This window comes from Pseudorca crassidens, chromosome 5 (genome assembly GCF_039906515.1).
Source record: "Pseudorca crassidens isolate mPseCra1 chromosome 5, mPseCra1.hap1, whole genome shotgun sequence".
NCBI lineage: Eukaryota > Metazoa > Chordata > Mammalia > Artiodactyla > Delphinidae > Pseudorca > Pseudorca crassidens.
The window spans coordinates 37134527-37149875 of record NC_090300.1 but is presented as its reverse complement, the minus strand read 5'-3'; the positions used below and the strand labels follow the sequence as shown (position 1 = coordinate 37149875).

The 15349-nt window shown below is 38.3% G+C and overlaps 1 protein-coding gene across 1 annotated transcript in view; it reads left to right on the top strand.

Annotated features, from left to right (window-relative positions):
* The first annotated feature begins 541 nt into the window (after nucleotides 1-541).
* The window catches only part of SRPRB (SRP receptor subunit beta), a 38789-nt gene continuing 23981 nt past the window's right edge, over nucleotides 542-15349 (top strand). Inside the window, exons 1-5 of the mRNA XM_067737774.1 lie at nucleotides 542-762; nucleotides 1326-1420; nucleotides 2482-2559; nucleotides 5382-5464; nucleotides 14829-14965. Of these exons, the coding sequence (XP_067593875.1) occupies nucleotides 609-762; nucleotides 1326-1420; nucleotides 2482-2559; nucleotides 5382-5464; nucleotides 14829-14965 (547 nt within the window). The 5' untranslated portion in view covers nucleotides 542-608. The remainder of the gene's footprint in view (nucleotides 763-1325; nucleotides 1421-2481; nucleotides 2560-5381; nucleotides 5465-14828; nucleotides 14966-15349) is intronic.

Genomic DNA, 15349 nt, shown 5'->3' with positions numbered 1-15349 from the left:
GCCCTGGATTTACAGTGTAGGGACACTGAATTGCTCTTTTCTTCTGCACAGAGCACCCTTTCTCCTGTTTCACCTGCAGAGGATAACTCATCCTTCATGGCTCAGTTCCTGTCGTTTTCCTCCGGGAGCTTTTCTCTGAACCCATGTGGACTAGGCGCCCCTTTCTGCATTCCCATACCGCACCTTACATCTTCGGTCACACCTCCTGCCACGTGATTTTCCGATGAAATATTTGTGTAATGCTTGAGTTCCTCACAGGACACCTCACCTCACGAAGGGAGCGACTAGAAATCTTCAGCAGAGATTTCTTGAGCCATTTATTTTATTCATCCATCATTTTGTCAACAACCATGAAGAGAGCGGCGACATCTGACTCATATCTTAAAGGATGATCGTGTAACTCATACTTGTGTCTGGCAGCTCAGTCTTTTCGGCGGGAGCGCAGTGTCCAAGAGAACTACAACTACCATCAGGACCTTCGGGGTCCCGGCCGCCGAAGGAGGAAATATAACCTAGGAACTACCACTCCCGTGATGCTCCGCTTCGGACGCCTGCGCAGAGCCGAGGGCCACGTTGCTTTTGCGGTGCCGGGTAGCAAGATCTCAGCCATGGCTTCCGCGGACTCCCGGCGGATGGGGAACGGCGGCAGTGTCGGAGGCGCCTTCCAGCTCTACCTGGACTCCTTGCGGCAGGAACTGTGGCAGAGGGACCCGACGCTGCTGTCAGTCGTGGTGGCGCTCGTCGCGGTGCTGCTGACGCTGGGTAAAGAGGCGGTCGGTAGATATGGCGGGTGCAGGGCTGGCGGGGATCCGAGCTTGGACTGGGCTTGTGCAGACCGCGGACGCGGAACGGACATGGCACCGGGGGGGCGTCTAGAGAGGGGGACTCACCCCTTATACCAACCTGCCCTCCTGCCTGAAGCAGCAGGAGCAGCGCAGCGTTACTAGCCCCTGTTCTGCGTGAGCGCGCGGTTCTCTCCCTTTCATTGCTCTTGCTACGAAGACTCCAATGGTCGTCGTTCCAAGTTTGAGCATCCTATGTTTGCGAACTGGGCGCTGGGGATACAAAGCTAATGAGCAAGATTGCGCTTGAAGAGTACATCGTCGGTGTAGGGGCTGCAGATGCAAAAAAATTGACAGTTGTTAGTGTCAGGCACTCAGCGGAGTCCCTAAAACAATAATGATTATAATGGTGGTAATAACAATGGAGGTAAGTTCCAGGTGAATGAAGTGTTCTGTGGTAGACTTAATTTCCCACAGCCCAACCATACATGCATATTGTTGATAATCAAGGCATAATTTTGGTTGTTTTTCTCTATTCCACAGTGTTCTGGAAGTTCATCCGGAGCAGAAGGAGCAGTCAAAGAGCTGTTCTTCTTGTTGGCCTTTGTGACTCCGGGAAAACATTGCTTTTTGTCAGAGTAAATGCTTTGATTTACACCTCTCTTAAACTTGATAGGAAATTTGAGGGCACCCCATTAGTCCTGTGAGGTGTACTTTGGAAAAGAAGCTGTGCTGACAAGTTGGGGAGTTAATTCTTGAATCACTTGGTAGGATGAAAAGACTCTTGAAAAGCTCTTAAACTGGAATTTGACCATTTCTATTCTCTTGTACTTGCCAGATACTGACATTTAACCCTTATCCCATTTAAGGGTTTTATATACTAACTACTTTCATGTCATGGCTAAGGATGCCAGACCAGCTGGAGAGATAGAGGGCAGTAATCTGTGTACAGTGTATAATTCTTCTGAGACTTTGTCAAAGAAACCTTTTTAAAGGGTGATTCTTCTTCTGCCTATTGGCTACTTAGGCTTCTTTTCACTAATATTTATTTTGAGTCCATGTAGTATTTTTATTTATTTATTTATTTATTTTTTGCGGTATGCGAGCCTCTCACTGTTGCGGAGCACAGGCTCCGGACGCGCAGGCTCAGCAGCCATGGCTCACGGGCCCAGCCGCTCCGCGGCATGTGGGATCTTCCCGGACCGGGGCACGAACTCGTGTCCCCTGCATCGGCAGGCGGGCTCTCAACCACTGCACCACCAGGGAAGCCCTATGTAGTATTTTTAAATGTTTGGTTTTTGCTACAGAGAGTAGCGGAGGTTTTCTTCTGATTACTCTTCTTTTTGAGAGTATAAATTATTTCCCTTCCACTTTGATGATTGTAAATGTTGATGGAAGGTCAGTAAATTTGGCCACTAACCGTTTGAAACTATTATTTGAAAATAATAGTTTAAAAATAATAGTTATCCCCCTCCTCTCGTTAAGGAGAGGGGAATGAAGTTTGCAATTAATTAGATTTTTGTACAAGCAAAGGAAGAAAGAAAAAAAAAACTAATATGGTCCTTTTCAGCTATTGCAAGTAACATTCGTTTATTTGACCTTACACCTAGGAGAGTTAGAGCAAAGTTACTTTCTTTAGGTTTGCTATTTATATGTTTACTCTGATCTCCCCCATGTTGTGTTTTGTTTTGTTTTACAGTTGTTAACAGGCCTTTACAGAGACACTCAGACTTCCATCACTGACAGCTCTGCTGCCTACAGAGTCAACAATAACAGGGTAAGAGGTTCCTAGAATGTGGGGAGTCTGACAGTTTTACTTTACTTCGGTGTGTCAGGAAAAGACATTTCTAGGATAAATTAGTCTGAGGGCATAGGTACGTTCATAGCTTATTTTTATGGATAAATATTGTGCATGTGACAAATTCTTCTTTTGACCATCCAAGCAGTGGACTTAATCATGCCCTCCCCTGCTTTGTTGTACCTTATGCACACTGATTATTTATTAATTTTTGTTTCTGTGTCTTAATTCCAACTTTACCATGAGTTCTTAAGAGTGAGCATTAAGCCTTTTTCTTTAGTACATGTATATGGGACAAAAATTCAGAAGGTTAGAAAGGATATTTGGTGAAAAGTAATTTTGCCTTTCCTATCCCTTCTTACAAGTCTTCTCTTTGGAGGTAGTAACTTACCATTTTCCTGTATAGCCTTCCAGATGGTCTATGCTATACAAACATATCTGTATATCTTTACTTTTTTCTTTTTTAACACTGTGTTCTACCCCCTCCCGTTTGTTTTTGTTTTTAATTTAACAATATAACTGATACAGCTTGGATTTGTTTTCATTTTTTCTTCCTCATTTGCATACATAGTACTACCAGGTTGTTTTATGACCTGCATAGTATTCCATTACGTGGCTATACCATACAATTTTTTTTTTTCCTTTCTTAAAGCCTTTACTTTTGAGACATAACAGAAAAATCTTACAGGTACACATGGAAAAGTAGTACATGATCACAGTTGAATGTGAAGACAGTATAATCAGAAAGCTTTTACTCCTGTCAACTAATGTTGAGTTTTTATTTAATAAGAGCCCTATTAACAGACATTTAGTTTTTTGGTTGTTACAATCTTGCTTTTACAAACAGTGTTGCAGTGGATATCTTATGGAGTATACATGAGTATATTTAAAAAACACCAATAAGGAATCGTGAGAAGGACTTTTTATGTACCTGTATGGCCCCAGAATGTAGATAGTGACTGCCAAGCCAATTATAATGCTTAATAGGTATTTAGTGAGTGAGTGGAAGGAAGGTGGGTGGATGACTGATTGGAGGCATTAGATGTATAGATGGATGAATTAGAATGGTGATTTTAGAGACTTTTTCTCCCTCTCCTTGGGTCCTCCCCACCCCGCCCTGCCCTTTTCTGGTACCTCCAGTATTAAACATTGTAAGCAAAGATAAAGAGACATCCTTTTAAATGTCTTAGAGGTATTTTTTTTCTTTTTTCAATAATGGCACTGTTTCTGACTCAGACCTTTTTAAACTCCCAAGGATTCAGATTTTGAAATTTCAGATTTGGGAGATCTTTAATTCTTGGGGCACTTGTACTAGATATTTTAAGTGGGGTATTCCAGGGTATGCTTTAGACCTGTACTTTCCAACAGAGTAGCCACTGATCGTGTGTGACTGTTGAGCACCTGAAATATGACCAGTCCAAATTGAGGGCTGCTATAAGTATAAAATATACATCAGATCTTGAAGACTTGGGATGAAAAAAAGAATAAATATCAATTTCTTGAATTTTTTTTATATGTTATAAAGCTAATTTAGATATACTGGGTTATCTAATACATATTTTTAAAATTTTACCTGTTTCTTTTTACTTTTTTAGTATAGCTATCAGAAAACTTAACATTACAAATAAGACTTGCATGTTTCTATTGAATATGTAAAACATCCCTCCCTTTTTTACTTCTTTTCCCACCCTCTTTGTGTTTTAGATTTAGTCTCTCAAAATAGTAATGTATTTAGTACTGTACCTTATGGATTGTTTATAGTATGTGTTGTGGTGCTGATTATGAAATGTGATGGGGGTCCCAACCTGAGGTCCCTACACTACCAGTATAAAAATAGAAAAAAGGCTAATACACTTCATGTATTACCTATAAAAGATTAAACAGACTAAGTGACAGGTCACAGTGTATCCAGCTGTAATTATGTCAAATCTGTGCATAATGCGGACTCCCTCCTGCTGAATAGTGGTTGAGGCTGGCTGTGGAGAAGGCAGAACATATGAGAACTGATCCGTGGGTCTGATAAATGTACCGGGGCTGTACCCGAGAGTCTTAGGATTGAGCATTGCCACATCTGCATTGAACCTGAGCTCAAGAATGAAGGCCTGGCATGAATAGCATGTAAGTGGGCACTTAATCAGTCTGCTCCGTAGTGGCACAACCCCGCCCTGTTCAGTGATTGTCACCTGGATCCAGAATTGACAAAAAATATTGACAGAGTTGGAACAAATAAATGGTGTGTCTAGTGGACACATATTTTAAAATTAGATTGCAGTAGAAATATAAAAGAATGTTTTGTTTTTATAAAGGTTGGGGATCCCTGCAGTCGTAACATGTTATATGATAAAATGTAGGTTCTTATATTATTTCGTTTGTGAATATTTATTACTGTTTTTCACATGTTTTTGCTTTTATTCATACTGGTATTTTTCCCAGCCTCAGGTGGACTTTCCTGATTTCCCCATACAGGGTCAGGTTTCTCACGTACCCTCAGAACATTGATCAAAGTTGTAATTTTACATTTACATGTAATTTTACATTGTGTTGACCTTTCTGATTATATTATAAACTCTGTTAGGGCAGGACCATGTTTTTGTCCATTGTTAAATCTCCAGAGCCTTCACTCCATGATTTATAAATAGAGGATGCTCTGTGAACATTTGTTTGATTCATTAATCAGTTACAGTGACCTTTTCTGATTCATTAATTGGGTACCATTCTGATACCTGCAATCTGATATGAAAGATTTATGTTGTAAATGTGAATCCAGACTGAAACATTAATAATATTGCTGGCATCCTTAGGGCACTAGCCTGACCTTGATTGACCTCCCTGGCCATGAGAGCTTGAGACTTCAGTTCTTAGAGCGGTTTAAGGCTTCAGCCAGGTAAGTAGGAAGTGGGAAGGGCTTGTCTGAAATCTTTATATCAAGGCCAGCTATGTTGTTTGCTCTCATGGTATTCTGGAGGCATCCTGGTGTCCTGGAGTGGAAAGAGCATGGACCCTGGGGTCAGCATTTCTGGGTTGCAAGTCCACCTTCACTTGGATTATATGAGATAATATTTGAAAATATTTCTCAGAGTGTTCAGAAAGTGTTTACCCTTATTATGATGTCAGTAAATTTTTCATTTACTCTGAGGACAAATTTAGTAATGTGTAGAACTATTAAAATCTGAAAAAAGGATTTTAAAGCTAGGTGGCATCTGAGAAGATATTAAAATCCAACATTATTTATTTCTATCCATAAATTATCTAAAACTGACGCCTGAAAAGTACAGAAGAATATTTTCATATTTCTTTTAGTATTGTCCTAGTATTACTGACTCTTATTTCCTAAATTTCTTGTGCTTCAGCTTAAGATGCTTTATTCTTGTGTAGTCTCTAACACTGGTAGGAGCTTGAGGAAAATCAAAATACCACATTTCATTTATTTTAAGACACATTTTAACATCTATGAAATTGGAATGTCACTTATAGTTAATGGTGTCATAGTTTAATTGGCAGTATTTTCTTTCTTAGTTGAACCTGAAATAATATGTGTTTTAATTGATGGAATCTGGGTTGATGGAATGAGATAGTTGTTTCTTTCCTTATTTTTGAAGGTATCTTGTTTTGTATTTTGTTGTTGCTTCTTGGCCCACAAGGTGGTGGTGATGAGCAATCTGTCATAGTTGAGACTGTTGCTTGATTTGAAAAAAAAAAAAAAATGGGCTTCCCTGGTGGTGCAGTGGTTGAGATTCTGCCTGCCGATGCAGGGGACATGGGTTTGTGCCCCGGTCCAGGAAGATCCCACGTGCTGTGGAGCGGCTAGGCCCGTGAGCCATGGCTGCTGAGCCTGCGCGTCCAGAGCCTGTGCTCCACAACGGGAGAGGCCACAACAGTGAGAGGTCCGCGTACTGCAAAAAAAAAAAAAAAAAAGACTATTTTTAGAGAGTTTTAGGTTTACAGCAAAATTGAATAGAAGGTACAGAGATTTCCCATATAACCCTACCCCTACACATGTCTAACCTCCCCTATTATCAGCATCCTTCACCCCAGTGGTTCATTTGTTGCAACTGATGTACCTAAGTTGACACATAATAATCGCTCAGTCTGTATGTTACATTAAGATTCACTCTTGGTGGTGTACATTCTAGGAATCTGAAGAAATGTACAATGATATGTAGTCACCACTATAGTATCTTAGAGAGTAGTTTCACTGCCCTAAAAATTCTCTGCGCTGCCAGTTCATCTTTCTCTCCCCTAACCCCTCACAACCACTCATCTTTTTATTGTCTCCATAGTTTTGCCTTTTTCACAATTTCATATAGTTGGAAACACACAGTATGTAGCCTTTTCATGTTGGCTTCTTTCACTTAGTAATATGCATTTAAGTTTCTTCCATGTGTTTTCACTGTTTGGTAGCTTATTTCTTTGTAGTGCTGAATAATATGCTATTGTCTAGATGTACCACAGTTTATTTATCCATTTACCTGTTGAAGGACATCTCGGTTGCCTCCAAATTTTGGCAGTTCTGAATTAAGCTGGTATTTGTGTGCACATAAGTTTTGGGGTAAATATCAAGGAGCACAATAGCAGAATCATATAGTAAGAGTATGTTTAGTTTTGTGAGAAATTGCCAAACTCTCTTCCAAAGTGGCTGTACCATTTTGCATTCCCACCAGCGATGAAAGAGTTCCAGTCACTCTACATCCTGACCAGCATTTAGTGTTGTCAGTGTTCTGGGTTTTGCCATTCTAATGGGTATGTAGTGGTATCTAATTGTTGTTTTAATTTGCATTTCCCTGATGACATATGATGTGGAGCATCTTTTTATATTTGCTATTTATAAGTTATTTAAATCTTGTTTGGTGAGGTGTCTGTAAAGATCTTTGACCCATTTTTTAATTAAGTTGTTTGTTTTCTTACTGTTGAGTTTCAAGAGTTCTTTTATATATTTTGGGTAACGGTCCTTATCAGATATATCTTTTGCAGATATTTTCTCCCAGTCTGTGGCTTGTTTTCTCATTCTCTTGATGTTGATTTTTGTAGAGCAGAAATTTTTATCTTTACTGAAGTCCAGTTTACCATGGATTATGTATATAAAAAGTCATTGTCAAACCCAAGATCATCTAGGTTTTCTCCAGTGTTATCTCCTAGGAGTTTTGTAGTTTTGGTTTACGTTTAGGTGTGTGATCCTTTTTTTTTTTTTTTTTTTTTTTTGTGGTACTCGGGCCTCTCACTGTTGTGGCCTCTCCCGTTGCGGAGCAACAGGCTCCGGACGCGCAGGCTCAGCGGCCATGGCTCACGGGCGCAGCTGCTCCGCGGCATGTGGGATCTTCCTGGACCGGGGCACAAACCCGTGTCCCCTGCATCGGCAGGCGGACTCTCAACCACTGCGCCACCAGGGAAGCCCCTGTATGATCCATTTTAAGTAAATTTTTGTGGAAGGTGTAAGTTCTGTATATCTAGATTCATTTTTTTGCATGTGGATGTCTAGCTGTTCCAGCACTATTTGTTGAAAAGACTATCTTTGCTTCATTTGTTGCCTTTGCTTCTCCATCAGAGATCACTTGACTGTATATATGAGGGTCTCTTTCCGGACTCTGTTCTATTGATCTATTCTCTCACCAATACCATGCTGTGTTTGTTACTATAGTTTCATAGTAAGTTGGTAACATCAGTTCTCCAACTTTATTCTTCTTCAGTATTGTGTTGACTATTCTGGGTCTTTTGCCTCTCTGTATAAACTTCAGAATCAGTTTGTCAGTATCCACAAATAAGTTGCCAAGATTTTTATTGGGATTGCATTGAGTCTATAAATCAAGTTGGGAAGAACTGACATCTTGACTCTATTTAGTCTTCCTATCCATGAATGTGGAATATCTCTCCATTTTTCTAGTTCTACTTCAATTTTGTTGATCAGAGTTTCATAGTTTTCCTCATATAGATCTCATATGATTTGTACCTAAGTTTCATATTGTGGGATGCTAATGTAAATGGTATTGTGTTTTTAATATCAAATTCCATTTGTTCATTCCTGATATTTGGGTAAGCAATTCACTTGTGTATCAACCTTGTATCCTGCAACTCTGCTATAATCGCTTATTAGTTCCTGAGCTTTTTGGTTGATTTTTTCAGATCATCTACAGTCATTTCATGTGCGAATACAGACTTTTTTATTTCTTCCTTCCTAATCTATATCTTTTATTTCCTGTTGTTGTCCTAATGCATTAGCTTGAAATTACAGTACGATGTTGCAAAAGCAATGGTGAGATGGGACATCCTTGCTGTGTTCCTGGTCTTAGCAGGAAATCTTTGATTTTTTTCACCATTAAGTATGATGTTAACCATTTGATTTTTGTAGATATTCTTTATCAAGTTGAAGTTCCCCTCTATTCTTAGTTTACTAGGAGGTTTTATCATGAATGGTTGTTTGATTTTGTCAAATGCTTTTTTGGATCTGTTGATACGATTGTGTGATTTTTCTTTTTTAGTTTATATATCAATGAAATGATTATGTTAATTGATGATTGAACGTTGAACCAGCCTTTCATACCACTTGGTGGTTGTGATTTTGTGATTTATAATGAGAAATGCATATTTGGTCTTCATCCCTGTTTCTGGCACAGAGCTCATAAAACCCTTAGAATTTCCTAAGTGATGAAAGTGATAAATGTGTCTTTTGTTACGTTTTTGGGGTGAGTTTTGGAACGCACCTAAGGATGGGGGCTGGGTGCCGGAAGAACCAACCATATGATTAGAGAGTTGGAACTTTTCATTCCCATCCAGGGAAGGGAGAGGAGAGAGGCTGGAGGTTGAATCAATCACCAGCGGTCAGTTGTTCAGTTAATCACGTCTATATAATTATGCCTCTATAAAACCCCAAAAGGATGAGGTTCATAGGGCTTCTAGGTTGGGGAACCAGAATGCTTCCACATGCCACCCTGCAGGGCCCAAACTCCGTGGGACAGAGGCTCCTTTGTTCAGGATCTCACCATATGTATCCCTTCATCTGGCTGTTGATTCATATCCTTTAATATCTTTTGCAATAAACTGATAATTTAGTGAGTTAAATGAGTTTCCTGAGTTGAGCTGCTCTCACAAATTAATTGAATCCAAGAAGGAGGGGTCATGGGAACCTCTGATTTATAGCCAGTCAGTCAGAAGTACAGTTAACAACCTGGACTTCTGACTGGTGTCTGAGGTCCCTGCTACCAAATTAATCAAACCGAAGGAAGGAGTTGTGAGACCTTCGAGTCTGTAGCCTGTTGGTCGGAAGCACAGGTAACAATCTGGGCTTGTAATTGGCATCTGAAGTGGAGGGCAGTCTTGTGGCACTGAGCCCTTAACCTGCGAGGTCTGATGTTATCTCCAAGTAGATAGCATCAGAATTGAGTTGAATTGTAGGGCACCCAGCTGGTGTCAGGAGCATTGCTTGGTGGTGGGGGAACCCACATCCCCCACATTGGAATTGGGTCCAGAACCAATCATGGTGTATAATTCTTCTCATACATTGTTGGATTCGATTTGCCAATATTTTCATGAGGATTTTTACATCTGTGTTCATGAGATATTTATCTGTAGTTTTCTTGTAATGTCTTGGTTTGTGTTTAAAGTAATGCTGGCCTCGTAGAATGAGTAAGAAAATATTCCCTCTGTTTCTATTTTTTGAAAGAAATTATAGAGAACTTGTATATTTTCTTTCTTAAATTTTTTTAAATTGAATATTTGTGGCATATAACATTGTATAAATGTCCTTAAACATTTGATAGAATTCACCAGTGATCCCACCTGTGCTTAGTGCTCTCAGTTTTGGAAGGTTTAATTATTGATTCAGTTTCTTTAATAGATACAGGGCTATTCAGATTGTCCGTTTCTTATGTTAGTTTTGGCAGATTGCGTCTTTCAAGGAGTTGGACCATTTCATCTAGGTTATTACATTTTGGGGCATAGAGTTATTTATAGTATCCCTTGATTGTCCTTTTAATGTCCATGAATCTGTAGTGATATCCCCTTTCATTTCTGATATTTGTAATTTGTGTCTTCTCTTTTTCTTAGTTAGACTGGCTAGAAGTTTATAAATTTTATTGATCTTTTCATAGAACCAGTTTTTGGTTTTGTTGATGTTCTCCATTGATTTCCTATTTTCTATTTCGTTGATTTCTGCTCTTTCATTATTTCTTGCGTTTACTGTAGATTTAAATTACTCTGATTTTTCTAGCTTCCTAAGGTGGAAGCTTAGATGATTGATTTTAGGTCTTTCTTCTTTTCTAATAAATGCATTCAATGCTGTAAACTCCACACGGTATAGAATTCTAGGTTTTGGGGATTCTTCTCTCAACACCTTAAATATTTCACTTGACTCTCTTCTTGCGTGCATGATGTCTGAGAAGTTGGATATAATTCTTACATTGCTCCTCTATAAGTAAGGTCTTTTTCCTTCTGGCTTATTGTGGGATTTTTTTCTTTATCTTTGATTTTCTGTAGTTTAAAAATGATAATGGCTAGGTATAGTTCTTTTAGCATTAATCCTGCTTGGTGTTTTCTGAGCTTCTTGTGGTTTCTGTGAATCTGTGCTTTGGTGTCTGACATTAATTTGGGGAAATTTTCGGTCATTATTGTTTAAATATTTCTTCTGTTCTTTCCTCTCTTTCCTCTCCGTCTGGAATTCCCATTACATATACGTTACACCTTTTGTAGTTGTCCTGCAGTTCTCAGATATTCTGTTATGTTTTTTTAAGTCTTTGTTCTCTTTGCTTTTCAGTTTTGGAGGCTTCTATTGAGATATCTCAAGCCAGAGATTCTTTCCTTCAGTCATGTCTAGTCTACTAATAATTCCATCAAAGGCCTTCTCCATTTCTGTTAGGTTATTTTTGATCTGTAGCTTTCTTTTTAGTTATTTCTTAGAATTTCCATCTCTCTCCTTATATTGCCCATCTGTTTTTGCATGTTGTCTACTTTATCTTTTAGAGCCCTTAGCACCACAGTCACAGTTGTTTTACATTCTTGGTCTAATCATTCCAACATCTCTTCCATATCTGAGTCTAGTTCTGTTGCTTGCCCCTTCTCTTCAAACTCTTTTTTACTTTTTAGTATGTCTTGTAATTTTTTCTTGATAGCCAGACACAATATACTGGGTAAGAACTGCCCTTAGTAACGTGGTGAAGTGTGAGGGGAAGGGAAGTGTCCTGTGATTAGGTCTCAGTCTTGGTGAACCTGTGTCTCTGGACTGTGAGCTTCATACTTGATTCTCAACTGATTCCTCAGTAAGTTGTATTTTTCTGTATATATGTGTTGTTCTCTCCAATTTGGCGGGGAGTGATTTGCTGTATAACCTCACTTCTCTGATGAATCTAAGTGCTGTTGAGTTTTCAGTCTGGTTAGCTTTTTACTTGTTAGAATGCAGTGGTGACTTCCAGCTTCTTTCATGCTGGACTGGAAACTGGGAGTTGTATGATTTTTTTTTTTTTTATTCCTCAAACAATTGATACAAATCTAGAACTGGCAAATTTTGCTATAATTGGGTTTTAATTTCTAATTAAAATTTTTTTTCCATTTTCAATTATAAATTTTTTACAGTTCACAGTGTAATTACTCTTTGATCCAAGTATTTTGGGTAGCTAAAACGTTCAAAGTATGTAAGATACAAATGAACTCAAATCATAATCACAATAAATGCAAATTCAAAAGACATTTACTACAGTGGACCCTTGAACAGCATGGATTTGAACTGTGTGGGTCCACTTATAGGAGGAATTTTTTCACTTAATATGTACTGCACAATCTGTGGTTGGTTGAATCCGGCAATGCCAAACCTCAGATACAGAGGGCTGACCATGAAGTTACACGCAGATTTTTGACTGGAGGGTCAGGCCTCTAATCCCCACATTGTTCAAGGGTCAACTTATAGTATATTGATCTGAGGCTTCTAGTTTTTTAATCCTACCTTTTTTGGTTAATCAAGTTTCCCTAATATCATTTTTCCCCCTCTGCTGGTTTGAAAGTATGCTATTTTTTCATTTTTCATTGTTACCCTCTACTTTTTTTTTTTAAACTTTGATTACTTAAGTTTAAAATCAATAATATTGGTTTTCTTTCACTGGAATTTAAAATACCTTACTTTGATCTTCCTCACATCTTCCTTTCATTTTATTTCTCTTTCTTCTTTTTTAACACCCAACAGTTACTAATATTTTTCTCCATCATTCAGTGATCACCTAGAATTACCAGGATGTTTATGGATTTCTTTTTTCTCTATCGCTTCTTGCCTCTTACTCTTTCCTTTTGATTCAGTTTTCTTTCACGTATATCTTTTGGATATGTTTCCAGAAATGGTGAATAAGAGATAAAAGTTTCTCATCTTTTGTTCATTTGAAACTTTTTTCATTGGCCTTCATTTTTGAATAACTATTTTAGCCGAGTATAAAATCCTGGGTGGCAGTTATTTCTGTTTTCACATTGAAGGCATTACTCCTGACTTCAGATATCTGTTGTTGTAGATGGGAAAGCAGTGCTCAATCTAATTGTCATTTCATGATACAGAATCTTATGTTTTTTTAATCCTGTATTCAGGGGTAGATTATCCTTCTGTTTAGGGGTGATTTAGCTTTATCATGGTTGGGATTCAAGTGTGCTATTTCAGTTGAAAGATTTGTATCTTCAGTTCTGGAAAATGCTCAACAATATCTTTTTAGGTAGTTCTATTTCCAAATTCTCACTTTCACCTCCTGGAACTCTTATTAACATCATTGAACCTTATCATTTCTGCTCTTCTTGTCTCTTCTCTGTCATATCTTCCAAGTCTTTTTACCTTACGTATAGTTGATATTTTCGTCTTTATTTTGTGGTTTATTATATCCTTTACAGCTGTAGTATTCTCTGCTTAACTTTTCCATTGGGTTGTTACTAATTTTGTTCTTTACTTGTAAAAACATATCTTTCAAAATCAGCCTTTTTTTTTTAGTACTATCTTTATTCTTTTATTATGGTGTCTAGTATTCTTTTAAATAATTTAAAATATTTTACTGATTGCTTTATTATTTTTAGTTTTGAGTGCTGATTAATCTGCCTTTGTGGTTCTCCCTCATAATGGTTTATTTACTGTGCTTTGTAATTTTGATCCAGATACCCTGTTCAAGGGGGTTAGATTTTGCTGTTGATGTTGTGGTTGCTGTTTTGTTTTGTTTTTTTAAATTGCTTTAGGTTATGAAAGCCTCTCTCCAGAAGGGGTTCATATTTCCTTCTGTTGGGGGCCATAGGAGTTCATTGAGTCTGGCCCAATTTTTATATATCTTCCTGCTTGGGGATCTTACACCATGAGATAGTGTAAGTTCATACCCTGTTTCTGTGTGTGGCACAGGAGGCCTGGTGATTCAATTCTTCTTGGATTATTTTCCCACACTGTTGTCTGTTAGACTGCTTTTAAGTACTAGGCTTTGCACAGAGTGTTCAGTTCCAGCTTTCCAACTCTATGTTGGCTGTTGCACATCTCCTGGACTTTCAAACCGTTGTTCCTAAAGCCTATTATCTGCTGTTTTCCTGGACTGCTTTGCTTTAGCTTAGCTATCTCTTTATTTCTGGCACATGAGGATTCTCACTGTTGCTGCCTTAGGTTGGGCCCTATCTGGTCACTCTGCTTCTAGTTTGATTATCCTCTTAGTTGTATTTGTCATTTAGGCACTAATATTCTTTGTAAGACAGAAAAGCATAAACTCTTTAGGTCAGTGTGTTGCACCCCTTTGCCGTCTGACCTGGTTTTCCTTCATTTCCCCACCTACCTGTGTATTAGCTTACCTTGAGTTCTCCAAAGCATGTTGTTCCACCACTTTGTGCCCTGCAAATACTACTTTCCAGACAGTCTTTGCCACAGTAGTATTTTGTCTGGCTAAAATTCACTCAACTATTACATCCTCCTTTAAGTGTTCCTGACCTGGTTTCATGTAAATTATCTTCCTCTTTGTTTCTATTATAGCAGGTACAAGGTCTGTCCTAGTGTTTTATCACATGGTTTTGTATATGACAATTTGCTGGACTTGAGGGGAGGCATCATTTTCTATTGTCTTTTTAGATACAGTCATTGATACATAGTAGCACTAAGTAGTCCTTTGTTAAGTATTTGTGTTGTATCATTACTTGTGCAGACACTTGTATGTGAGTTTGTTTTGTTTTAATCATTAGGATTGAATTGGGCAAAATTAAGGGTATCATTTTTCAATATAATGCTGCACTATTGCATGCTCACATGGCAGTTTTCTTTTTTCCCCCTCCAGGGCTTTTGTGTTTGTTGTGGATAGTGCAGCCTTCCAGCGAGAGGTGAAAGATGTGGCAGAGTTTCTGTATCAAGTCCTCCTTGACAGTATTGGTCTGAAGAACACACCGTCATTCTTAATCGCTTGCAATAAGCAAGGTACTATCATGTTTTCTGGTAATAATAGTTGAGATTTTTCTGGGATTGCTACTAAGAATTAATACAGTTATCTACAATTGTTATTACTGAGGATGAGAGATGATTGCTAATGAACTATAAATTAAGGATTTTAAATCTTAAAATTTATTTATACTCCAGCATTTTCATTAGTCTCCCTTACCAGGCTGTTCTAAGGAGCGACAAAGGAGTGATTGTTATCATTTATTCTTTGATACAGTGTTTTATTTTTAATCGTAAATCATTTTAATTTACCAAGTTAAATTCATCAGATCGACAATATGTCATATCAGATACACAGTTGAGGAAGGACAGGATGGAGTCTCTCCTTTTAAACAAGTTTGCCATCTAGCACATTTCATCAAG